General features: G+C 47.5%; 3 protein-coding genes across 9 annotated transcripts; 1 reads left to right on the top strand and 2 right to left on the bottom strand.

The window, feature by feature from the left end:
- Window positions 1-2,106, top strand: LOC120690979 (COBRA-like protein 5). The gene is made up of 2 exons (XM_039973919.1): window positions 1-454; window positions 545-2,106. The coding sequence occupies exons 1-2, from the start codon at window positions 391-393 to the stop codon at window positions 1,804-1,806; spliced, it is 1,326 nt and encodes a 441-aa protein (XP_039829853.1). The 5' UTR covers window positions 1-390; the 3' UTR covers window positions 1,807-2,106.
- A 10-nt stretch (window positions 2,107-2,116) lies between these two features.
- LOC120690980 (COBRA-like protein 2) lies at window positions 2,117-8,518 on the bottom strand. Its single transcript, XM_039973920.1, has 6 exons — window positions 8,113-8,518; window positions 4,162-4,241; window positions 3,422-3,881; window positions 3,140-3,299; window positions 2,774-3,051; window positions 2,117-2,690 (listed from the first exon to the last, which is right to left on the bottom strand). Exons 1-6 carry the CDS (start codon window positions 8,186-8,188, stop codon window positions 2,398-2,400), a joined length of 1,347 nt encoding a protein of 448 aa, XP_039829854.1. The 5' UTR covers window positions 8,189-8,518; the 3' UTR covers window positions 2,117-2,397.
- A 5,469-nt stretch (window positions 8,519-13,987) lies between these two features.
- Window positions 13,988-20,763, bottom strand: LOC120689801 (probable 6-phosphogluconolactonase 1). 7 transcript variants are annotated; one of them, XM_039972203.1, is made up of 5 exons: window positions 20,585-20,763; window positions 17,205-17,449; window positions 16,931-17,066; window positions 14,915-14,944; window positions 13,988-14,828 (listed from the first exon to the last, which is right to left on the bottom strand). In XM_039972203.1, exons 2-5 carry the CDS (start codon window positions 17,387-17,389, stop codon window positions 14,319-14,321), a joined length of 861 nt encoding a protein of 286 aa, XP_039828137.1. In that variant the 5' UTR covers window positions 17,390-17,449; window positions 20,585-20,763; the 3' UTR covers window positions 13,988-14,318. The 7 variants fall into 7 exon arrangements, with proteins under 7 accessions (XP_039828137.1, XP_039828135.1, XP_039828138.1 ...); XM_039972201.1 differs by having other exon boundaries at window positions 16,931-17,146; window positions 17,261-17,449; XM_039972204.1 differs by lacking the exon at window positions 20,585-20,763 and adding an exon at window positions 18,850-18,972.
- Window positions 20,764-25,526: the final 4,763 nt, after the last annotated feature.

Here is a 25,526-nt window from a genome sequence, read left to right as displayed (position 1 = left end):
ATGCATCATTCAGAGAGAGAGAGAGAGAGAGAGAGCGAGCGAGCGCCACCACCGGTCGGGTCGGGTTCAGAGGAGGTGGGGCGGAGCCATCACCGGGCTCGCGCGCTCCCCGCGATTTCTCAAGTCGGTCGATCGAGTCCTCGTTACGCAACGCAACCATCCAGGCGTCGGCCAGGGCCGCCAGCCAGCTGATCGACGCCTGCAGGTCTCTCTGGTGGTGACGTGCCATCTCGATCGATCGATTCCCTCCTCCTTGGCCGGCCGGCCGCCCGGCCTTTATTTGCCGGCCTCGACGACCTTCCTCTAGGAACTTGTGCTACCAGCTAGCAGCAGCAGTCAGTAGCGGTAGTGTTCTTGCTGCGGACGCGGCCGGCCGGCTCGACGTCCACGATGAGGCTCCGCGACTCCGCCGCGATGGTGGCTCTGGTGCTCGCGCTCACCTGCTCCGTTGCAGGTTGGTTCCTTGCAATTCCAATTCATCAATCTCCTTCATTTGAATTCGATCCACCATGCTAACTAATCTGCTTGGGTTCGTATCGATCAGTGGGCTACGATCCCCTGGACCCCAACGGCAACATCACCATCAAGTGGGATGTCATCTCCTGGACGCCCGACGGGTACGTGGCCATGGTGACGATGAGCAACTACCAGATGTACCGCCACATTATGGCGCCCGGGTGGACGGTGGGGTGGTCGTGGGCCAAGAAGGAGGTGATCTGGTCCATGGTCGGCGCGCAGGCCACGGAGCAGGGCGACTGCTCCAAGTTCAAGGCCGGCATCCCGCACTGCTGCAAGCGCACCCCCGCCGTCGTCGACCTCCTCCCGGGCGTCCCCTACAACCAGCAGATCGCCAACTGCTGCAAGGCCGGCGTCGTCGCCGCCTACGGCCAGGACCCCGCCGCCGCCGTCTCCGCCTTCCAGGTCTCCGTCGGCCTCGCCGGCACCACCAACAAGACGGTCAAGCTGCCCAGGAACTTCACCCTCCAGGGCCCCGGCCCCGGCTACACCTGCGGCCCCGCCCGGATCATCCCCTCCACCGTCTACCTCACCCCCGACCGCCGCCGCCGGACGCAGGCGCTCATGACCTGGGCGCTCACCTGCACCTACTCGCAGCAGCTCGCCTCCAAGTACCCCTCCTGCTGCGTCTCCTTCTCCTCCTTCTACAACAGCACCATCGTGCCCTGCGCCCGCTGCGCCTGCGGCTGCGGCCACGGCGGCCACGGCGCCGCCGGCTGCATCGCCGGCGACTCCAAGCGGGCGCTCTCCCCCGGCGTCAACACGCCGCGCAAGGACGGCCAGCCGCTGCTCCAGTGCACGCCGCACATGTGCCCGGTGCGCGTCCACTGGCACGTCAAGCTCAACTACAAGGACTACTGGCGCGCCAAGATCGCCATCACCAACTTCAACTACCGGATCAACTACACGCAGTGGACGCTGGTGGCGCAGCACCCCAACCTGGACAACGTCACCGAGGTCTTCAGCTTCCAGTACAAGCCGCTGCTCCCCTACGGCGCCATCAACGACACCGGCATGTTCTACGGGCTCAAGTTCTACAACGACCTGCTCATGGAGGCCGGGCCCTTCGGCAACGTGCAGTCCGAGGTGCTCATGCGCAAGGACGCAAGAACCTTCACCTTCAGCCAGGGCTGGGCGTTCCCGCGGAAGATCTACTTCAACGGCGACGAGTGCAAGATGCCGCCGCCGGACTCGTACCCCTACCTGCCCAACTCCGCCCCGCTCGCGGCTCCGGTCATCGCCACCGCGGCCTCGGCGTTCCTGCTGGTGGCGCTGCTCCTGGTGGCGTGATCGGTCATGGGAATTGGGATGGGCTGCCAGGGAGCAGAGTAGGCATGGCGCTCTGGAGACTGAAACGCTTGGCAATGTCATGTGTGTTGTTGCCTGTGCAGCTGCACATAGAGAGACTAGCAGACCAATCAGGCTGGCAGAGATCCTGGCACTTTTGAGTCTCCAATTACTTTTTAGACAGCCTGATCGAGAACAAATGATAGTATACATAGTAGAGCACAACCTTTTTTCTGTGGTTTCGTCATGTACACATAATGCAGATTATTAATTGTTCGAATATATGAATCGAATTGCTGAACATTGCTTTTCTGACGGAAACAATATGATAGATAAATGCCCAGTCACATACACAAGGTTTCACTTGGGAGATAGTGTTATGCTGCCTCAAATAACCTTCAGAACTAGTAGAATATACAGAATGTGAATCTACAGCCAGCTTGCAGGACCACAAGTTCACATCCTAATCAAAGCAGAATAGCATATCAGAATCATCCTTGCAAGAAACTCAGCATGTGTCAGCAGACCAATGTGCAATGCAACGATCGCCAGTTCCGGCAGTTGCCTAGACATCAGCTGATCCTTCAATAGTCACTACATACGAAGCCATAAGAACAGCAACGCTGTCCAAACCGCGATGGACCGAACAAGGGATGATGCCTTCAGTACAGGAGAAGAGTTAGGTAGCCATGGGTACACATCTGGTGGAGGCATGACGCAGCTGTCACCGTTGAAGTATATCCGCCTTGGAAATGCCCACCCTTTCTCGAAAGTGAACGACGACGGGTCCTTCCGGAACAGAAGCTCAGATTGCACATTTCCATCTGGCCCAGCCACCATGAGCGAGTCATTGTAGTACTTGATACCCCACAGCATTACAGTATCATCTGCAGCAAAATACCGGTCATTAGCTAAAACATTTGTAGATTGAATTGCCAAAAATGATCAGGAATGTGCAACAAATACTGACTTATTACTCCATAGGGGTTCAGAGACTTGTAGTTGAAGCTGAAAACAGTAGTGACTTTGTCGAAATTTGGATGTTGAACTACCAAGTTCCACTGTGAGTAGTTCATCCTGTAATTCCAATTGGTAACCGTGATCTTCACCCTCCAGTATTCCCTGTAGTTGAGCTTAACATGCCAATGCACTCTTATTGGGCACATATGGGGCGTGCATTGTACTAAAGGAGCCATGCTGCTCTTGCCTGGTCCATTCACGACAGAAGCCAAATAAGGTGAATTACCCCTACATATGTAGTACATACACAGAAAGAAAGTTAAGTGCAAAATGTTTATATGGTGTCTAAGAGGCTTTGTGGAGGGATAGTACTTACTCCACACAACTTCCTGGTCTGGTAATATTGTTCTGACAGCCGCATGAACATTTTGGGCAGTTAACTATCGTTTCATTGTAGAATGATGAGAGCGAAACACAACAGGTTGGAGCCCGCTGAGCAACAAATTGTGAATATGTACATGTCACGTTCCCTGTCACTGCAAGAAGAAACCAGGTGTTCATTATTCAAACCTGACTGTAAGCCATTGGCCAGAGATATTTTATCATACAACATAATAAACTTTTCTCTGACTAAAAGAACAATGCTGGAACAACTTACCATGAGCTTGAGTTGTTCTCCTTCCATCCTGAGAAATGAACTTTGTAGGAGGCTTCACCTCATGAGCAACTCCACAACTGTATCCTGGTCCTGGGGCCTTCAGAGTGAAGTTCAATGGCGCTTTCACCGTATAGTTGGTAGTTCCAGATCGGCCAACACTGATCTGAAATGACGCTACAGCACTGACTGGATCTTGCACCCATGAGTTAAGAACTCCTCCTTTGCAATAATTTGCAATTTGCATGTTGTAAGGTGTTCCAGGAAGCAAGTCAACAATTGTTGGTTCCCTCTTGCAGCAATGTGGTATATTGACTTTGAATTGAGAACAATCCCCTTGCTCTGTGGCCTGCCCACCAACCATGGCCCAAATGATCTCCTTCTTTGCCCACACCCATCCAAGATTCCACCCAGGTGCTTGGATATGTCGGTATTTTTGGTAATTGTATATGGAAACAACAGCCTGCAGAGAAGATTTTTACATGATTATGTCCAAAATACTGGTCACGCCTACTGTGAGTATGAAACTAGAGCACTTTCAGGCATTTGGTAAGATTAGAGTTTAATATGATGTAATAATTTTAGTAGAAAGTAGAAATAAGCAGTACACATAAATAGTCAATCGTTCGCTGCTCAGTTAATGCCAGACAGAACTCTAATGCATAATGCTTTTGTGATAAATTGACTTGAAATTCAGAAAGAACCAATTTCATCAAGCATTGATACTACAACAGTGTACTTACAACATAGCCATCTGGAGTCCACTGCATGATATCCCATTTGATTGTGATATTCCCTGTTGGATCAAGAGGATCATATGCTTCTGCAGAAAATAATACATAGAGTCAGTAAGGTTTAATTTTCAAAAAGAATCAGTAAGGTTTCAGACCTTGAATACCAACTATGATCTTTCTTCTCCCCCTTGAAGATCAGCAGGTAACTGTTTTATACAATAGAAAAGGTGTGAAAACTGGCACAACAACGATCCATGTATACTACTAGTTACCAGAGAAAACTAAAGAGGTGAAACAACACTATCTTTTCTTTTGCACTCAAAATAACATGGACCTCTGGATGAGAATATAAGAACCAAATTTAACTTTTGCAGAATTTAATAACCACAATCACCGGAGTTATCTAACGACGAATAACTCTTGTGCAATATTTTTCCTGAGTGTTCAGAGAACGTAGAAATGGTACCCCTTGACATCAAACTAGCTATCTAAATTCGGAATGCACAAAGCAGTATATGATCTAAGGATATCATTGGTGTGTAGTAAATGCTGCTTGAGTGCCCAAAGGGGATGGAACTTTTAACGGCTTTTAAGAGATGGTGATACAGCCATACAGGTGCCCAGACGGGATTCCTTTCTAGATTGGCTGGTAAATGGAACAGTAAACAAGCTGTATCCCGGGCTCGCGGCCACATGTTTAAGTACTTGGAAAACAAATCAAACCTTGGAGGTGCTAGCTTCAGAAATGTAATCTCCTTATGAACCAAAATACTATGTAACCTCAAGTGACGGCATTAGGTGTGAGGAACCAGCCTAAGTTGATCCCACCTAATCGAGTCATCGTCCATTGATCAACTCGATTAGAGAAAATCAATCCCGGTAGTCCTTGGAATGTGTCATGAGCACTGCCCAGGATTTAAACACACTCCACTAGCACAACAACAATACCATTACACAATCACATCCACACACAAGTGAATATTACAAAAGGGTTTAAAGTGTAATACATCAAGTCTCAGAGTTTTGCAGCGGATAGTTCTACTACTAGCACTTCATACATCGCAAAATAAGAAGGTAAACACTATATGCCGATAGTGCCCTTCACAAAGCCACCAGCCACCTACTCCTCACCCGCACCTCCGTCCGCGGGGTAGAAGTAGCCGAACACGGCCTCTGACTGCGCATCACTTGCATCAACTTAACGATAGCACTATGAGTACAAAGGGTACTCGCAGGACTTATCCGGCATGGGTATATATATTCCGACCTCAAGGAGAATGCATTTTGTTAGTAGCAAGGTTAGGTCATGGCATTTAATTTGTTTTGCAAAAAGGTATCTATCTTTGATCAAGTTGTGATAAGCAAAAGACGTGCATCTATAATCTCTATGTCATACATCAATACAATTGCATAAGTAAAGTGATCATATACAACTCGAGATCAATCTTCCATGAACTCATCACGAAACTTTACAATGGTGCGAACCTCAAAGAGCATGCTCACTGTCCGAGAGCGCGGCTATTGCAATAGATTAAAGACCCTGCAGGGGGGGTACAACTTTACCCACACGATGCTAAGACCAACGCCCATACCCACGGCCAAAGATAAGGGTTGATTCATACCTCAACCGTTCACACAAATACAATCAACTATGAGCGAACGGTCGGGAAGGATAAGTGCACCGAACCGACGATTACACTCCATCACGACCCGCACCGAATCCGATCAAGTCAAGGTGTGACTCATGCTAATTGGCTTGCCTTCTCATTATTAAGCATGTGGTTTGTACTAAAAGGTGCTCAAGAGACCGGCGACCAAAGAGACGGTTCTTAACCAACTCAAGCAAGACTAACCATTAGGACTCCTTTCCATCATGGCCCTACCATTCTTGCTCAAGTCCGATTCCACAATTCATAGTTGCTCACATTTTATTCATCATTATCTAGAAGTGTAGAATTAATCAAACATCCTATAACTCGCGATTAGTGGTGCCTTGCCACCGCTCGTCTTCTACCGAAGCTAAGCATGGCTAAGCATTTAATCTGTGACTCCTAGACAAGCATACTCAACTATGAGGGATCATCCTAGGCAAGGTTGGTACTGCATCAATTAGGCTCTAAGCAAACATTGATACATAACATAATAACCCATGCACAATCAAGACAAATATATAAACTTCATTGATCCAAAGTATAGGGTGAAAGAATGCTTAGGTGCCTGCCTTGAGTCTCAAAAGAAGCGTCGTCTCCCACGGGCTCCGGTTCACCCTCCTCTTGCTCCGGCGTCACGGTCTCTACACGAATGCGATGATGCTTGAGAAATGAGCATGCCATGAATGTATGCAATGTTGTGCAATTGATACGCGGGTACATGTATTAATAAGCCAACTATGGTATAGAGGCTGGACATAAGGTACATGGGTGGGTTGTTCATGCGTGAGAGAATGGGTGCTGAGCAGGTAAGGACGGACCGTCCGGGTTAGGGAAGCGGACCGTCCGGTCTGAACGGCGGATCAAATGGCGGACCGTCCGCCGGTCAGTCACGGACTGTGTTGGGGTGAAAACATGCTCTCTGACTAAATCGCGGACCGTCCGGCCATGTCGGGCGGGCCGTCCGCGACACGGCCGAGGCTCACCGGCGAGTTCGCCGCTGGCGATTCCGGCCACGGTTTGGGGTGGGGTTTGTTTCTAGAGGTTCCTGGGAGCCTAGGGAGTTCACTTTGGCAACTAAACTTCGTATGCATTAGGGTTTCGAAGCTCTAGGTCATCAATGGTGATTTGTGCTCTAGGTGAGTTCTTGACTTCAAATCCTAGGGCAATGAGGATGGATCGGAGAGGGAAAACACTCACCGGTGTCGAGTAGGGTACCGGCAAGGGCTTCAAGGCGACGGGGAGGGCTTGGGGTAGCTCGGGGTCGTCTTCCTTGCTTGAAGCTTGATGGAGGAGATGGAGTTGAAGAAGAGCTCGTTGGGGAAGCTCCTCCCCAAGAAAGAAGAGGAGATCGGGGTGGTCTAGTTCGTCGGCGTCGTCCTCCGGTGATGCTCCGGCGAGGTAGGGCTTCAATGGCAATGGAGGAGGAAGGGAAGTTCCTCCATGGCTTTGCTAGAGAGAGAAGTGCTTGGGGGAGTGGGAGGGAGAGAGAGTGAGAGAGAGAAGGCTGGGAGAAGACTCCCAGGTGTTAGAGGGTCGGGCTGACGAGTGGGGCCGGGGGTGGGACGTGGCGCCAGGACTCTGCGCACATGACACGCTTCGGGGATGCACTAGCGGACCGTCCGCGAGTGTGGCGCGGACTGTCCGCGGGTGGGTGACGTGGCAGGGAAGGTCGATGTGTCCGAGGTTGACCGTGGTCGGCCACGTGGCATAGCCGCGGACCGTCCGCCGTATAGGGGCGGACTGTCCGCCACTACCAAAATCAGTGGACTAGCCTAAGGTTTAATTCTCTGCTTAAGTGAGAGCTAATTATGATTAATGCTTAATGATGCACATGATGACATGTTTAATCTGTTAATTAATATAGGGCTGTTACATTAGGCCTCAAGTCTCAACTCTTATCAAGGCAAATTGTTCGCACTTGGAAGGAAATTCTGAGCGGAAAGCGAACAAAGGAAAATAAAGTTCTCTGCATACCCCATGAATCATGAGACTACCATAAAACCTAAAGACTAAGAACTGACCGAAAACCACACAAAAATTTGGGAAATCCAACAATAAAACAAGGGAAAATTCGATTCATGCCACCACAACTCCGTGAAATTGGGTTTCACGTTGAAAACCATGCCACTCAATGTCATGGATTTCAACATGAAATCCAATTTCAAGAAGTTGTAGTGGCATGGATCCAACTGACCCATAAAACAAAAGTAATCACGCGCACTAAGTAGTCCCCCGCACCAGCAGAGCAGAAATTTACTACATTTTGCTAGGATTGGAGCACCAGCAGGTGAAGCACTGAGTCACTGACCTGCCAGTGGAGCCACGGAAGAGAAGCCAGCGAACAGAGCAATGGCGGCGCCGAGAAGCTGGAGCTGCCTCGCCATGGCTCACAGCCTCACACGGTAGAGCACAAAGAAGAAAGAACCTCTCCCTGGCCCTGCCTTCTGCAACCTCCCCCATTTCCTCCCCCTCCTTCCCTCACATTTATTTCTTCTTCCTCTTCTTGGTCAGTTTTCTCATTGGTGCGAGAAAGCGAGAGAGAGCAGGGAGCCTAGGAAAGCGTGTCAGCAGCGCCTGCAAGAGAGAGTCGGAGAGAGAAAGAGAAGCAAAGCTGCAAAGGCTGCAAGCTGCAGCGATGCAGAGACCAGAGAGAAGAGAGAAGGTGCTTCAACTTTCGAGTACCGCTCCCGTGCTCCGGGGTCTCCGGCCGTGGGTTTGGGAACTAGCGCATGGAGAGACCGAGGGATCATCTTTTCATCCTGCTTGCTTTTATTCTGGGGGTACGTAAAGAATATACTGCACTTGGTCGTGTATTATCATGCTTTAGCTTACCAGCGTCTCAAAAAATAAGTCATTTTAAGATTCAAAATTTGTGTCAAAAACATATCATCTTACTCTATTTAGAAAGTGAACGTGCATGCAAAAATCAATTTGTGCCAAATATAAATAATATATAAGATAAACATGGTCAATTTATCTTTTTATTAAGTTGTCATAGGATTTCTAAAATGACTTATTTTTTGGAATGGAGGGAGTATTTCTGTTCACTTCCTCGTACTTAGACCAATCATAATAAAAAATTTATAGAGTATCATGAGCAAATTTGCCGATATACTCCGTCCATTCTTTTTTCATAGCTATATTTTAAAACCTCAAATTTTCATAAATGGTAGCTATATTTGCTATTTTTGTTTCAAAAAATCATTTCAAAAGATAGTTATATTTGCTATTGGTATGAGCTATGGCGATAAGGGCCTGTTTAGTTAAAAAAAATGGGCAAATTTTTTTAGAACTTTTACAACACTAATTAGTACTCTCTCTATCCAGTTTTGATTGATATATTTCCATATGGCACAATGATCAATAGCACCAAATGTGCTTATCAATCTAATAAATGCAACATAGACTTTAAGCCGCCCGCCGCGCGCGGATAACCGGCCGGTTAGTCCGGTAAGCCGGACCGGTCGCGGATCTGGTGCCCCCCTCCGCGCGACCGGCGCGCAGAGCCGGCCAGCCGGCCGGTGCGCGCGGCTAGCCGGCCGGTAGAGCCGGTAAGCCGGTCCGACCGGGAGAGCAAGGTATGAACTCCAATTTTTAGATAATATTTAGGTGTATGACTGATATGTTTTAGGATTTAGGTAAGATTTAGGTATAGGATTTAGGATTTTATTTATGTTATTGATATGTTTTTGTTGTCCATTTATGCAGATAGACAATGGCAGGTAGAGATAGAGATGTTGTATGGGAACATGGTGAAAATCTTTATTCCGGATGGCGATGCAACTATTGTCGTACGCAGAAAGGAGGTGGTGGTGCGGCTAGATTCAAACAACATTTGGCTGGGCGTGGGGCGGAGGTGGTCCATTGCAGGAATGTGCCACTAGATGTGCGGGAGTTCTTTCAGCGTGACATTGAGAGGGCAAAGAAGGCAACTGCTGACCGGACTCGATTGAGGTTGAGACGAGAGAAGTCTGCGGCGGAGGGAAACTATCCCAGTGATGAAGAAGATGAGGAGGCTCAGCTGCAGTGTGCCATGGATCTATCGAGAGCGGAAGCAGAGTTCCGACGGGGGTGGAACAGAGAGGAGGTGCATACGAGCGTGGAGGGGTAGTGGTTCGACGAGGGGGAATACTATGCAGAGGATGTTTCGAAGGGCCACTTCGCAGAGGGAGAGTCCTGTGGTGGAGGACTATAACTTGGCAGCCGGTGGGAGAAGAGGAATGACGCAACCAAGGATTGATACAGGATCCTGGACGCAGAAGGGTAAGAATACAAAGGAATCTATTGGTAAAGGTTGGTCAAAGTTTTTCCATATTGCAGGAGTACCTGGAAGACAGGCTAACAGTCCATACTTTGTCAGCGCGGTCAGGGAGACACAGAAGTGGGGGTAAGTTTTCTTTCATTGAAATGACACCTATGAGCTTATGTTCATGTATCTCATAATTTTCATATGGTTGCAAGTGAAGGTATCGCATCACCCACTGGACGGGATATTGATGGCAAGTACTTTGATCAGAACGAGCAAGACTTGAAGACGAGGTACGTAAAGTTTCAGAAAGACTGGCCCTTATTTGGCGTCACGTTGAGTGTCATCAACTTTTTGATATATTGCAATGGAGTCATGTGGTTCCACAAGTTTATTGATGCAAGTGGAAGAACTCAAGATGCCGCATATTTGCTCAAGGTAGCCCCTAAACATGTTCCATTCACATTGAGTATGTTTTGACATGTTACTAAAGAATATGTCTTTGTTTGCAGGAGATTCGAAAGGTGGTCGAGGAGATTGGACCGGAGAATGTCATGCACGTAGTCACCGACAACAGCTCCAACTACAAGAAAGCATGCAAGGAACTAAAAGAGGTGTATGAACACATTGCTTGGACACCTTGTCTAGCACACACTGTCAATTTGATATTGAAGGATATAGCTCGAAGGCCTGAACATGCTATTACGATCAAGCAGTGCAAGCGAATTTCAAATTGGTTACACAATCATGGTCAGTTGAATACAATGATGAGGAACGCAATCGGTGGTGAGTTGGTCAAGTGGAATGTCACTCGATTTGGAACCAACTACATGTTCCTAGATAGCATCTATCGGAAACGTGATCGTTTCATGCAGTGGATGGCATCTACTGAGTTTTTACATAGCAAATGGGCGGATACCGAAGATGGTAAATTTACTCATGGCAGGTTATCAAGTCTGGAGTGGTGGGATGGATTGAAATATTTCATCAACACAGTTCAACCAATATACAAGTTCCTTCGCTTTGCTGATCAGGACAAGAGGCCCAACATGTGCGAAATCGTGATGGCCTACCAGACTATGAAACGGGAGCTGCGGTCTTTCTTTGGAACAAATGTTTCCACTCTGAAGGAGTATCTTGAGGTGGTGGATGAGAGGTTGGGTGACGTGTTCATAGGCACGTATGTCGGTCCAGGTAAGACTATACGAGTCATCTATTTTTAATCTCTATTGACCTTATGATTATTTGAAGTGATTTATATTTTGCAGTTGATGTCCTAAATCCGAGGTATGCATATACGATGGGTCCAACTCAAAAAATGTTTCGTGGACTCAAGGATATATTTCAGCGCATGACGGATCTCCAGAGCGCCGTGCAGTCATTGCAAGAGCTTGACCTGTTTCGGCAGAAGGTTCGCGAGTTTGGCGGTGAAATGGCAATGAAAATGGCGATGGACCCAAGGACATCCCCATGTAAGAGTTATTCCGTATGACATTGTTTTTTTACTCTATTTGAATATATTGCTTACATACTCGGTTGCACATGCAGCGTCTTGGTGGATGATGTTCGGATCAAGTACTCCAAAGCTGCAGTACCTTGCCATGCGGCTTGTTTCACAATGTTGTTCGTCCAATGGATACGAGCGGAACTGGAGTACTTTTGCCTTGCTGCATACAAAGGTTCGCAATCGGTTGTCGCACAAGAAACTTAATAAGCTTGTCTATGTCAAATACAACCTTCGTCTCCGACTTGAGGAGGTCTCCGGCCCACCGATGCGTGAAGAAGGTGATTTCATTGACCAGCTGGCCCATCTTTCTTTCTATGATGAGAATAATCCGGTGCGGGAATGGATGGAATATGGTAGATCTAACCGGGCTCCAGTTCTGGATGAGGATGATAATGACGGCGACGTCCCTCTCCCGTCCCATATTGTCAGAGATCAAATAAACCTCTCAGATCTACGTGAGGCTACGGGGGATGATTCCATTAGCGATTGGGCATGTGAAAATATCTGTGACACTCACCTAGAGAAGAGGAAGCTCCAGAAGTGGCCTACGAAGGGTGACCCGAAGTGTCAAAAATGAAAAGACAAAGCAACAGCAAAACCAGTGAGTAGCGACACTGAAACTGATGATGGCGAAGGTGAGCGTAGTCCACCGTATCAGGAGTCCAAGGATAGCAGCTCGGCCGATGATGGTGATGATAGTGACGATGCTGATGCTGATGCTGGTGGTGGTGGTGGTAGTGGTGGTGGTGGTGGTGCTGGTGGTAGTGGTGGTGCTCGTGGTGTTCGTTTCACAGGTATACATTACACCTACATATGCACACATGTTTCTGACTATGAGTACTAATTATGATATATGGTTGATTGCAGGGGAGACTCAGTTCACACATGCTACTCAAGACACCGATCATAGAGCACCGCAATCGCAGAGGGGAACAGTTGGACCGACGGACTACGACACTCCTCAGTACTCTTCTTCCTCCTACAGCGATTCCTCGCAGTCTTTTCACTACCCCATACCTGACATCAGCATGCAGCCACCGATGAGATGAGTGTACGAATGAGAAGACCCCCATTTTTACACCATGTTAGTTCAGGAATGGGAGACAACATCGGCGTGGACGGGCCAAACTTGGCAACACTACAAGACTGAGCTGCTTAGAGTGCGAGGTATCGCTGTGATGTCCACCGCCGAATACCAAACCGCATCCCAAATGGGGGTCTTCCCATTCCTACGTTGAACTTTTATTGATGTGTATAAGTGTATGCACGCTTATGACTACGGTATTTGTATGCACGCTTATTACTATTGTATTTGTATGCATGATTATAAATTGTTACTTTGGTGTGGTCTTTTACATTAATATGTGCATAGCTCATGCCAAAATTTTCTTTTATTTCACACCGGGGAACCACTTTTAAACCGTCAGAATTTTTGGTTAAAACACCGGCAACCGGTCAAACCGGACCGGTAAACCGATCGGAACCGGTTACACATGTGATTTTGAATTTGGTTTTGAATTCAACCGGTTTTAACCGGTCAAATCGGTCCGGTAAACCGCTACCGGAGGGCGGCGGTTTCATCGGACCGGTCGGGAAAAAAAACCCTGCTCGTCCATTGAAGTAGCAGCATGATGTTTATGTGGGATTTCAAACATATTGGCTTTACCTAGTGTCCTAGTTTGTCGAGGAAATCACAATTATTGGGTAAAATAAATTTGGGTACCAAAGAGAAAAAAATCAGTTATCTAATTAAAAACACATATCTTGCTCCTAATTTTTTCTAGACAGAGACGAGAAGAAAATATATAGTTCAATTATCCAAAGTGATCATTCGCACCCTCATCCAAAACCCAATGCTCGACACATCCTCCGTACAACGCAATCACAAATGGTGAACTTACTCTTAAACGTTGCCCGTAAGGTACTCTTCCAAAGATTTGAGGAGCTTGGGATAAATCAAAGTTAAATAATAAGATACCAAAAAACTCAAACAAATTTTCTTTATAGATTAAAAAAATCAAACAAATGACCGTGCGTGCTATGTAATTTGTGGGCCTGGATTAGCTATCTGTCTAGTACTCTAGTTTGGCCTATGCCAGCCCATGGAGAAACCTGTAAGATTTATTATTGTGGCCCATTTACAACGAGGACGAACATACACGTCACCTCCTGGGTACACCCGGTTAAAACTGAAGCTAGAGGACAAAGTTAACTGAAATGGCATCTGGGCTCACGTTCCGACCGACATGGCGACGTATCCAGCAAAAATACTGCTACCAGCTACTTCCTTCGTCCCAAATTCTTTATCATTTTATTTTTTCTAGATAATTTTTACTATAAATCTAGATATATGCTATATCTAAATATATAGATATATACATAATTCTTACTATGCATCTAGATATATTTTGCGACAGAGTGAGTAGAAAATAGCACAATATTTATGGAATCTAATTTCAACTGAGATAAAAACGTACTGATGGTGATGGCACACTGAACAGTATCATATGACCAACAGTCGAACTTAGCTACTCTTTTTTCTTGAAAGAAGAACTTAGCTATTCTGGAACTTCAGTTCTCGACATAAAAATACATGCTGCATCATTCTTTGCCCAATCCAATAGCACAAGACATGGAATTTTTTTGATTTCTCAGAAAAGCCCTCCCCCAAAACTTCTTCCATCCAAACCCATCAACCACATGAACAATTCTTCTTCACAGCAAAAAAAGGATGTCCAGCTTCAACGCTTGTCTCAGACTCTCAGTACTGGTTCTTGTAAGCATCATTCCCAGCCTCAAGAGATGAGGCAGCCGCCTCATCCAGAAACCATACCAACTTCCCGTCCGTTGGCTGAACCATTCTAGCAGGTACTGGTGTCGCACCTAGGCCTTCGTTACAGTCAGAAATGGCGGAAGACACAGCTTTTGCCTTGTCTTCTCCAGTGGCAACAATAGCGATGTTCGATGCCGAGTTTATCACAGGAAGAGTGAAGGTAATCCTCTCAGGTGGAGGCTCTGGAGAGTCGGTGATGTAGGTGACCCAGTCATCTTTCAGCTCAAGAGCTGGATGGTTGGGGAACAATGAGGCTACATGACCATCAGGACCAATGTTCAGAAGAATGAGGTCGAATTTGGGGCAGTCGTTGCTCTCCGAGACACCAACTGTTCGAATCTTGACCAGCTGCCTGATGACAAATTCATAGTCAGTTGCTGCCTCTTCCACCGTTGCGTTGTCGTTGATGGAGTAGACGTGACCATTAGGAATAGGCACCTACAAGTCATTCAGATGAGCCTCATGGTTAACCCAGTGGGTGGAAAGGGGAGCAGATAAGCTGTAATAGTTCATCACAGTCTTACGAGAAAACAATCCAAGCCATATGCTCGAACCTACAACGAATGCTTGTGGACGTGAGCTAAACAAAACAAACAGATATACAGGATCCATATACTAGATGTAAATGAGGTCAGAAAGGTGGATAAAAAATGCATATTATTTCAGTACGAAAGTAGAGATGTTCAGTGAAACATCGCTAGTTTACAGTTTACACACCGACTTGTAGCATTAATATGCCCTCCTGCATCTTCTCAGAAAAAGGCTTTAATACACAACCAGCCATTCTTATCCAAGATTTATGAGCGGCAAAGTGTGATCAGATGAGGATGAAAAGTAGGGGTGTCAATTGGTGACCCTTAGGTGCACTTCCAACCCTCTTTAGTTCAAAGTTTTGTACTAATTTTTAAAATGAAATCTTATTTTGGAGAAGTAGTACAAAATTTTGAACTAAAAAGGGTTGGAGGTGCACCTAAGGGTCATCAATTGACACCCCTAATGAAAAGCAATTTTCAAGTAAAAAGGGTAATTCAAAATTTGATGTAAGCTCCTTGAGTTCACTATCATGCTACTCCTGTATGGTATCCACTGACAAACAACAATCCTATCCTGATAAAGTGCAGCCATATGGATAAGCTTTAAACCTGATAACAATTGTTGGGCATACAATAAAAATGTGTGAAGAATTTTTTGTGGGGTTGAAAGATATGTGAAGATGTGGTAAGCAGCAGGCACTCCGAGAGTAGTTGGGACATCAGTAGGTAGGCAACCTTAATGCAGCTTAATTATCCAGAAAAGGATTTCGCATGAGCTGTACAGATTACAGAGTAGGCCACATCCAAAGTCAAACAAAACCATACGTCAGACAAAGAACAGCTTCCATGATACATCAATAAATAAGCTGACCAATGAACAGGATCTACGACCCTAATATTGTAGAAAAAGAATATGTAATTAAATAGCTACATTTTAACTTACAGAATGTTGTAGCTATATTTCCAAACAGATTGTAGTACCAGATCTAAGCACAATGATTGACATCGTTTTGGTGTTATCCCGATGCATTTGATTCAACTAAAAATGGATGTGAGAAAGATGAAAGATACTTGGTTCAGAACAAAGTTGAATCTGAGGCCAAGTATTTTCATAATTAAACTTAACAGGAATGGTTCCCTACCAGCTCTTAGTCTGAAGAACAAATTCTGTTGCAGAAAATTTCCTGCTTCCTACTGGCAACTAGAGAAAGTATACTATGCTAACCTTTTAACATGTCACTTTCAATTTAAACTCAGCCTCAAATGTTAACCCATTGCAAACCCTATCTGTTAATTTATGAATATCTACACCTTAGCACGTACTAGTACCAGCAAAATCAAATAGGTATATATTTTAAGATAAAAAAACAGAAAAATCAGCATCGCCTTTGGGTGTCATGTTAGTATTGTGCTATTACTATGTTAACTTGCATTTTTTTCATAATTAGATTAGCATTGCAAAGTGCAAACAATTCCTTTCTGTTATTTAAGAAATCACATCATCCCCTATCAACAAATAGCCAAATAGGCATCAAAAGCATCTTCAAGTAAATTTACAACCTCTGGTCACCAAAATCGAAAACACCAAACTAAAATATTCTTGGACTGGACGTTTGTTAATTTTTTATATTATTTACTACGACCAGGACTGGAAAAAATGATATTCCTCCGAATCATGGAGGGCCATAATTTAGACAGTTAATCCATGAATAGGACTTGATGGAAGTTGAAAACCTACCCAACTTATGTCTGTCAGTTGTATCTGTGAAACTAACCAAAGCTGTTGACTTTACTACTATATTACCCATGTTAGAAAAAATCTTCTCCAACAAGAACTCATAAATAATTTGATATGATTGTGTTGGAAGCAAAGCAAGATCAAATGAAGTAAAAGATAATAAGAATGAAAGTTGCTACATAGTTGAGCTCTGTGAAATAAAAAACTGCTGTGATTTGTAAATTCAATGCATGAAAAATAAGTGAAGGCCGTATACTAAGGTGATATACCTTGGAGAGAAATTCTTCCTTTGTTAATTTGTAGTTACTCTCTGCATGGTTCTTTGCTACTGCACGTTCTTCAGCCCAGAAGACATACCATTTAGACCAATCAAGGGTCTTGTTGTATGGTGCTTCACAGAGCTTCCTTTTTAAGGAAAAAAGCAGTTGAGACTTCAGACACACATACATGAAGATACATACAGAGTTATAGATTTGTTGCTTCCTCTGGAAATAGAAAGCCGATATGTTAGTTAATGTGAAAATGATGTGGATACAGCATTACCGCATATGTCTGGTAAGAGGCCCTCCGGAGAGAGCAATAGCAAAATATCCACTTTCCTTAACAGAAATTTCTGAAACTTGTGAAATAAACTCTGCCAGATCTGTTGCCATCTCGTCTAAACTCTCAAATACCCTAACTTCAAAGATTTTCTTGGTTTCGTAGGAGGCCATGACTTCCCTCTCCATGTCTTTGTTTGCTCTTGAACCTTAAAGCAAGTTATCCTTCCAACTTCCAGTCTATCACACCTATTGAAGAAGAGCAGGATAGCAAAATTTAGCAAGGAATTCCAGAAGGCCATGTCCAACTGACATTTAAAACGTCTGAAAATGAAGAACTTGTTCAAAATCTGTAAAGAAAACAAAGAGCTGCCTTATGTACTAGTTCAAGCAGACGTTTTCATTATATGCGGTTATATTGCTTAATATAAAACATCAGCCAACAACAGTTCTACCATGCATGGAAATACAGAAAAAAAAATCACATTTGTATGGATTGAGAAAAGAAATGGTGTATGCAACGTATATAACAGTACTAAATAACTGATACCGAAGCTGAGAAAATCTTTTAGTAAACTGCTAGTAAAGAGAAGATAGATATGGGAGAGTTAGGCTATCAAATTTTAGGTTATTGGAATTTGGAACCATAGCTTCCAGCTGTTTGGCTACAAAGAACTGCCTAAATATGATCATCTATATAAAGGACAGTACTCCTCTGTGTCTCCAAACTGAAAATCCCAATACGTTGTTGAAATATCTCAAGCAAAAAATCATACTCCAATTCAGTAAAATGAACAATTCGGCATGGGTGGAGACGAATGCAGAACCAGTAAGTAGTACAACAACTTATAGTCATCATATCACTAATAGGCTAAAACATATTATGCTGTTTAAAGACTTGCTACGAGGATGAATTCTCTGGAAAATCTTTAAAATGCATAAATAAAGCAAATAAAAAATAAGAAGGCGCATCTAGTAATATCAGTATATCAGTATATCACAAAATCACCAATACTCTCATCTGAGCAACAGAAAAATGGCATGTTAAAAGACCTTCTGCTTTATCGTTCCAAAGGCAGTGAAGGTAAAAAGCAGAGCAGCATCGGAATGGAAAGACCGGGAGCAGAGGAAGGGAAAGGGAGGAAGCTGACAGTGCAAGCTCTAGCAGCCATCATTTGGGCCGAAACCAATTCAAAGATTCCAAACTTTTTGTTCTTGGAATCTCACAACAAAAGCATCCAAAAGGGCAGCGCCCAAAAGATGAGAACCCGTGAGCTAAGAAAATTCCATTCACTTTACTACTGACGGGTGAGGAAACAAAGGTAACAATGAGAAACAGCCGTTGCTGAAAGAAACTGAGCACAGATGGATGGATCGAGCTGATACAAGAACGAGAAATCTCCCCAAAAATTATCGCCAGAGCAACATTAAATAAATCGAGTAAAGAACTAAAGATACGCTCATCCGCCGGCATTATCTCCAGTCTCCCAGCAGTTTGCCACAGGGTTTATATGCAACAATGCAGCAGTAAGCAAGAACGCAATTGCGAGTTCTTCTAGGTTCTCGCGCCCCAGATCAAGAACCGCTCCTAAGATCACGGCACGGGAACAGAAACAGAGCAAGACGAACCCAGGCCCCAAGAACCCTACCTGAGCTAAGCATTTGCTGCCCAGCGCAGCCTTCTTCCCTCTCCTCCTCCAAGAGAACAGCGCAGAAGAATAAAAAGGAAGGCTGGCGAGGGGAAGCAAGCAAGGCAGGCATGAGAGCCCTTTTTTATAATGTAGAGTAAAGTCTATTTTTGGCCATCCAACTCTTGCCTCGGTTTGGTTTTGGCCATTGAACTCCAAAACCGGGTATCTTCGACCACTCAACTATGAAAACCATTCATTTTTGACCATCGGGCTGTTTTGGTGGGTGGTTTTGCTGACGTGGACGCCACGTGGCAGTGGGGCCCACTTGTCAGTGTTACCCCTCTCTCTTCTCTCTATCTCCCTCTTTCTCTCTCCTGTTTCGTCTCTCCTCTCCCTCCTCCCTGCTCGCCGCCTCCTTGCTCGCCGCCGCTGCAAACCTCCTCCCTCCTCCCTTCAGACGGCCGGCGGGCGGGCGGCCGGTAGTGGGAGACTGAAGCTGGGGCGGGAGACCGGAGCTAGGGCGGGCGGCTGGCTGGGCGGTAGAAGTGGGTCACGGCGGCGCTGGCGGCTCGGCCTCCCCTGCCTCGCGCCCAGTCCGATGGAGGGCGGAGCGGATCCACGCTGCCTGCTCGCCGGAGTCCCAGCATTGGGCCTGGCAGGAGGCTCCCCTGCGCTGCTCGATCTGCTCCGCCGGCGCGCGCGCGGGGCTCCACCTCCGCACCGCTCGCTTCCGTCGCCGCACCGCGCCCACGTCAATCTCCGCTGCTCGCCCATGGCCGCCGGGAGGAGGCGCTCGCCCACGCGCGACTAGCGTGGAGCTCGCCTGCCTGTGGAGGCACAGCTCACTCACCCTCCCGGCCGAAGAACTCCTGTCTTGCCGCCGCCGGTTCCTCCCATCGGTCAACGAGCCAGGATGACTGGCGGGGAAGCAATGCGGGGTCATGGTGGAGCTGTCCACCGAAGGAATCGACAGACAATGGCGTGGTGGTGGCGAATTTGGCCGGGAAGGTGACGCGCGACGGCGGAAGCAGAGTGGTGGCATGGCTTTGTCTGGAGCAGAGCAGAAGGATCCCGGCGGCGGTGCTGATGCCGGCATGGCGAGCGCGTGGATGGGACGGCCCCGCAACGCGCACAGACGGGCCTGGGACCCAATGGTCGCCGGAGCTACCGGTGAAAGCGCGACAGATGGCGGCGGCCGCTGGAGTCACGGGGTCGGGGGCAGGGGACTCGTGCGCGGGGACCTCGAGCCGCTTGATGGGAGCAGGGAGGGCGGAGAGTGAGGGAGGGGGCGGAGGGCCGCCGGAGGCGCGGAGAGAGAGGAGGAGGGAGGAGACGAGCAGCGGCGGTGAGCAAGGAGGCGGCGAGCAGGGAGGAGTGAGGAGAGATGAAACAGGAGAGAGAAAGAGGGAGATAGAGAGAAGAGAGAGGGGGTAACGCTGACAAGTGGGCCCACTGCCACGTGGCGTCCACGTCAGCAAAACCACCCACCAAAACAATCTGATGGTCAAAAATGAATGGTTTTCATAGTTGAGTGGTCGAAAATACCCGGTTTTGGAGTTCAATGGCCAAAACCAAACCGAGCCAAGAGTTGGATGGCCAAAAATAGACTTTACTCTTATATGTATATACTAAGAGCATATGCTCTCGCAGTCTCGCTCGAGCAGGGTGAGCATGAGCATAAATTTTGCAGGAAAGGAAAAAAAAGAATTGGAGAAAGGCAGCGTGTGTGACATCAGGGAGCAAGAGGAGGAACCTTATTTTAATCCGGAATTCCGCGGCGGATTTCTTGTTGTTTTCTTGTGGCGTCGTCTCTCCCTATCGCCTGTGGCTGCGAGTGGGGAGCCTGGCCTGGCCTGGGATTAAAGAAGGAACTCTGGGTTCGGGGCCTGGGGTCCTATCCTAGCTGCTGCTGCCGTACGTGCGGGCTGTGCTGATCCTGGCTGTCCGCAGTGGGATCTCTATCCCACGGTAAGCCGTTTTCAGTTTGTTTTTAGCGAGAAAATCGCCACTATCGCATGCGCTAAAATACCGCGGGCAAGCGCATCCGCAATTCCTAGCGTGGTACAGAGCGTGCGCCATCAGCGACGTGGCGCGGGGCCCCGGACCCGCTCCAACCACCTCGAGGGAGCCCCGCACCGCCTCCTCTCCCTCCGCCGCTAGCACCTTCTCTGCCTCCGCCTGCGTCCGCGCGGGGCATGGCTGCAGACCGGGAAAGAGAGCGGGTGGCCGTTGGCGTGCGTGGCGGAGGGAGAGCTCGATCCGCACGCCGGCGAGCTCCAGGGGCTGCTCCGGGCCGTATGCTCGCCGTCGGGCTGTGCGCTCCAAGGGCGAGCTCTGGCGAAGCGAGGTGCGGACAGGGTTAAAAAAACCGGCCGGAACCGGTCCGGTTACCGCGGTTACCGGTCTAACCGGCCCGGACCGGTTCCGGTTCCGGCCGGTTTCAAACCGGCCCAAATTCAAATTTTAAATTTGAATTCCAAAAAATGGAAAAATCTCAAAAAATTCCTAAAAATACTTCAAGGTGCAACGAATCTAATGGTATCAAATTTTCTCAAAAATTCGTTCATTTAGTATAGTTTGCGGGGAGTTGAAGTTAAATCAAAAAAGAAAAAGAAAAAAATGGGCCGGCCCATTAAGGCCCACCAGGCAAACCGGTCAAACCGGCCGGTAAACCGGTAAAACCGGTCGGTAAACCGGTCAAACCGGCCGGTAAACCGGTTGCACGGGAGCTTTTGAATTTGGATTCGAATTCAAACCGGTCAAACCGGCCGGTAAACCGGTAAAACCGGCCGGTAAACCGGTCGGAACCGGTTGCACGGGAGTTTTTGAATTTATTTGAATTTGGATTTGAATTCAACCGGTTTTCACCGGTTACCGGTCCAACCGGTCCGGTAAACCAGAACCGGTGGCCGGCGGTTTGGGTTAACCGGTCGGGATAAAAAACCCTGGGTGCGGAGGAAGGGGAGGGGCGTACGCCCCGTCGCCGCCGGCCCCCGGTGCACGGGCCTCGCCTGTGCGCTCCTGCTGGTGCGCGGCCCCCGGTGCACGGCGCGCCCGGCCGTCGCGGCCTCCGCCCAGCAGAGCAGGGGACCAGGGGAGGAGGGGTGCTGGGGAGGAGGGGCCGCGGAGCAGGGGATCTGCCGGGCTGGCCCCCGCTCGCGAGCTCCGCCGCGGCCGAAGCTCGGAGGCCATGCGCCATGGGAGGGGCGGGAGGAGGGAGGGCCCCGAGCTCAACGCCGCGGCGGCGCTTGCCCGCCCGCCCTCCATGGCCCCACGCGGAAGGCAGGGAGCACCGCCGCTGGCCACCACGGCTGCTCGGCGGCGTGCTTGCTCCGCTGGGGAGCCGCCGTGGCGCGCAGGCCGCTCGCGGCGCCCGCCGCTCCCGCAGTCGCGCGCCGGGGAGGGTGGTGGCCCGCCGCCGCGTGCAGGCTGCCGGCCGAGGGAGCAGGGAGGCCGCCATGGTCGCCTGCTGCCTCTGCCCCGCCGTGGCCACCTCGCCCCGCCTCGCCGGAAGGGGCAGATCTCGGAGGAGGGGCGCCGGTGGACGGAGCAGCAATGAGGAGGGGGCTCCAGGATCCGGCCGGCGCCGGAGCTTGAGGGCCACCGAGGGCCATGGCCGCCGCGCCGCCGAGCTCGAGGCGGGCCATGGCCACCGCGCCGGGGAAGAGGGGCGCCGGGGAGGAGGGGCCGCCGGGAGGGGAGGGGCTCGGCGCCCACCCAAGGCCGTGGCGGCGCGGAGCTGAGGCCGGAGGAGTGGCCCGACGCGCTGCCGCCCGTCGTGTCACCGGCGCGGGGAGGGAGGAGAACGGAGGAGGGAGGGAGGAGAACGGCGGCGGAGGCCGGAGGAGGTGGCCGGCGGTGGTGGTCGGGGGAGGAGGGGCGCGGTGGCGGAGGGAGAGAGAGGGGCCGCGGTGGGAGAGAGAGAGTGGGGAGGGGGTAAAAAAAGGGAAAAAATTATGACACGTGGACCCCACTCGTGGTAGTTGGTATAGAGTAGAAATTTAGAGAGTGAATGAACGCGGAGAAACTGAATATAGAGAGGATAATCTTGATAACCAGGTAGGAATATTCCTTTTAGAGAGTGCATTTAGAGAGTGACGAGTGCGGAGAGTCTTAGAGCAAAATTAATAGATTTCGTCCACTGCCGGGGTATAGCAGTGCCACGTCATCCATCCAAGGTAATTTTTTTTCTTTATTCATCCGTTCCCTGTGCCATTTAATGCCCCTCGTCCCCCTGAAGCAATAGAAGCAGGAAGATCGCTAGTCGCCCGCTCGAAGCTGGCGTTCTGATGGCTCGCTCCATTCTCTCTCCTCTCTTCTCACTGCTCCACGTATGATTCTGCTAGCTCGTTGCCAGCCATAATACATGCTCTTATCTCGCCACCCTAAAGCCTCTCCAGAAGGAGCGATCCACAGGTGATCTCTCTCCTAGCTGGACTGCGACGAGTGGCTGGATGCAGCAGCTGTTTGTTTTGAGAGCACTTTAAGTCTCTTCCATGTCATCAAAAGACATTTTTAGAAACATATACTATAATAACATGTCTTTTAGGTTGTCTCTTGTAGAGCATAGGAACATTAAATTTGTATATACAAAAACAATAAAAATTCATGAAATGCGTGCACAAGAGGCAAGTTGAGCTTCAAAATTGACTCTTATGCTTTGTTTCTCGTGCTGGAGGCGTCTCTTAGATAAGAGCCCATGACACTCTCTCACCTCATTTCTCTCTCATCTACGTAGGATTGTTGCTGACATAGACGGACTAATAAACTCTTATTGTACCTGCTCTGATGCGCCTAATTTCTCAAGTGATATCATATTCCCCTCATTAACGTAGAAGCTTTTATCTCAAAAAAAGCAATATAGAAATTTTGGCGGGAGTTTTACATGAAATTTTAGGATATCCGGGTGTACATTTTCATAATTAGCCTGCAGATTTTTTTTTAAAACAAGCAGAAGCACTGCCAGAAGCACCGCCAAATCATTTAAGGAGAAAACATCCCTGATTTTACTGCAACGGTCTAAATGCAAAGTGATTTCCAATTATTAGAAAAAAAATCCTCTATGCTTACAAAGTCACACATACCTAGCACTTTGTTGGAATCCAGTCAAACTTTAACTTTGGTGTCGATTGCTTTGAAATGTTTAGTTTACACAAAAAGTTGCAAACTTCATTTTTAAATATTTATATCAATTAGAAATCATAAACTCGCTCAATCGTATGAGATATCAACTAGATTTTACAAGAGGAAGTATGTTTTTTCTAAAAAATAATGGTCAAAATTAAATTTCAAAGACAGTGAAAAATCAATATTGTTAAGCATTCTCGACCATTAGGAATGTGATTTGCAAAATACTTTAGTTTAGGAAATCTATAAGATTTTGAATGTAAAAAACCTTGTTTCAAAATGTTAGGTGTCGTTTAATTCTAAATCAATTTTTTTTTAATTTTGACCAAATTTATATGAAGACATGTTATAGTTTACATTTACAATGTTAGAGAAGTTTAACTTAGAACAAAACTAAAATATATTACATTTTAAAACATAACAGGCCGCTTAAATTGCAGTCCTTTTTAGAGTTCTCCTCAAAACCTCATTTTTTTTAAAAAAAATCTTGGTTTTTGGCTTTCACATATCCATCCATGGTTTCCAAACTACAATTTTTTATTATTCGCTGTGTTCGCTTGGCTTGTCAGCCAACCAGCCAGCAACACTGTTCTCTCATGCTAAATCAGCACCAGTTACCAGCCAGTCAGCAGTACTATTCTCTCATAACAAATCAGCACCAGCCACCAGCTATAGCCAAACGAACACAGCTAGGTGCGAAATTTCTCTCCTGCCCCCAGGACTTTCCCCGTCGACTGTACTTTCCCGGTTGAGCCGAAGCCGACCTTGAGCCGTTTCGAGGGAGAAGCAATTCGCCAGGTCTTCATGTGGAAGCATCAATCGTTGGCTGAAGCGACTGGAATTAATTGTCCTCTTCTGTGTATGCCCAATCCCTAGTGCATTTGTGGTCCATGTCACCTTTACACAGAAAGAGACGTACACGTACTCCTATCTTGATTTTTTTTTACCGAGGATAAGATAGAGGCAGATCTGACCGAAGCTACATCAGGTAAATACAATTTGAATGAGTGAAAATAATCCAAACTCGGAAGAGCAAAAGTGATAAAACAATAAGCGAATTACTGCAGTTTACCTGAATAGACGATGCAATAGCTGTACGATGAACAAGAACAACTCTCCTATCTATGCGAGAACAAGCTCCCCCATAGTAAGAAAATGTGAAGCTGACCACACATCTTGAAAGCTCTCGCAGTAGCTCAAGGTCGAAGCTCGTAAAGCATCTGAGTCTCTTCAGTCCTACCACAGAGGGACAGGCACTAGACAATCTGATGGCCATGCCTTCTAGTTTGATACTACTTAAACCAAGATTAATAATTATAACAAAAACAAGATTTTTTAAGTCTTCCTAAATTCGTGTGATACTTAAACCACTTCCATTTTAGTTTGAGCAAACGACATTTGAACCTGTGTGAATAACAGCCAACGTGCCGCACCTTTTGAGCAGGCCCTCCCATGAAAGCTTCTGTCTAGACCTGGGGTGTGAACTGGAAGAGGGGCAGCGAATGATCATCAGTGTGCTGGCTAAGAGCAAACACGTGAAAAGATTTTTCTGGTTGTGTGGTCTATGC

This window comes from Panicum virgatum, chromosome 9N, assembly GCF_016808335.1.
Source record: "Panicum virgatum strain AP13 chromosome 9N, P.virgatum_v5, whole genome shotgun sequence".
Taxonomy (NCBI): domain Eukaryota; kingdom Viridiplantae; phylum Streptophyta; class Magnoliopsida; order Poales; family Poaceae; genus Panicum; species Panicum virgatum.
The sequence above is the reverse complement of the archived record's forward strand: the minus strand, read 5'-3'. Positions and strand labels throughout refer to the sequence as shown.

Bases quoted from the DNA above. Each gene is read 5' to 3' on its own strand.
- LOC120689801 (XM_039972201.1), bottom strand. From the start codon at position 17,389: ATGGAGAGGGAAGTCATGGCCTCCTACGAAACCAAGAAAATCTTTGAA. The intron at 17,147-17,260 runs GAAAGTGGATAT...TTCTATTTCCAG, and splicing joins TTTCAGAAATTTCTGTTAAG to AGGAAGCAACAAATCTATAA. The intron at 14,829-14,914 runs GTAAGACTGTGA...AATGACTTGTAG, and splicing joins ATGGCTTGGATTGTTTTCTC to GTGCCTATTCCTAATGGTCA.
- LOC120690979 (XM_039973919.1), top strand. From the start codon at position 391: ATGAGGCTCCGCGACTCCGCCGCGATGGTGGCTCTGGTGCTCGCGCTC. The intron at 455-544 runs GTTGGTTCCTTG...CGTATCGATCAG, and splicing joins GCTCACCTGCTCCGTTGCAG to TGGGCTACGATCCCCTGGAC.
- LOC120690980 (XM_039973920.1), bottom strand. From the start codon at position 8,188: ATGGCGAGGCAGCTCCAGCTTCTCGGCGCCGCCATTGCTCTGTTCGCT. The intron at 4,242-8,112 runs GTCAGTGACTCA...TATTTTCTGCAG, and splicing joins TTCCGTGGCTCCACTGGCAG to AAGCATATGATCCTCTTGAT. The intron at 3,882-4,161 runs GTAAGTACACTG...TCTTCTCTGCAG, and splicing joins GGACTCCAGATGGCTATGTT to GCTGTTGTTTCCATATACAA.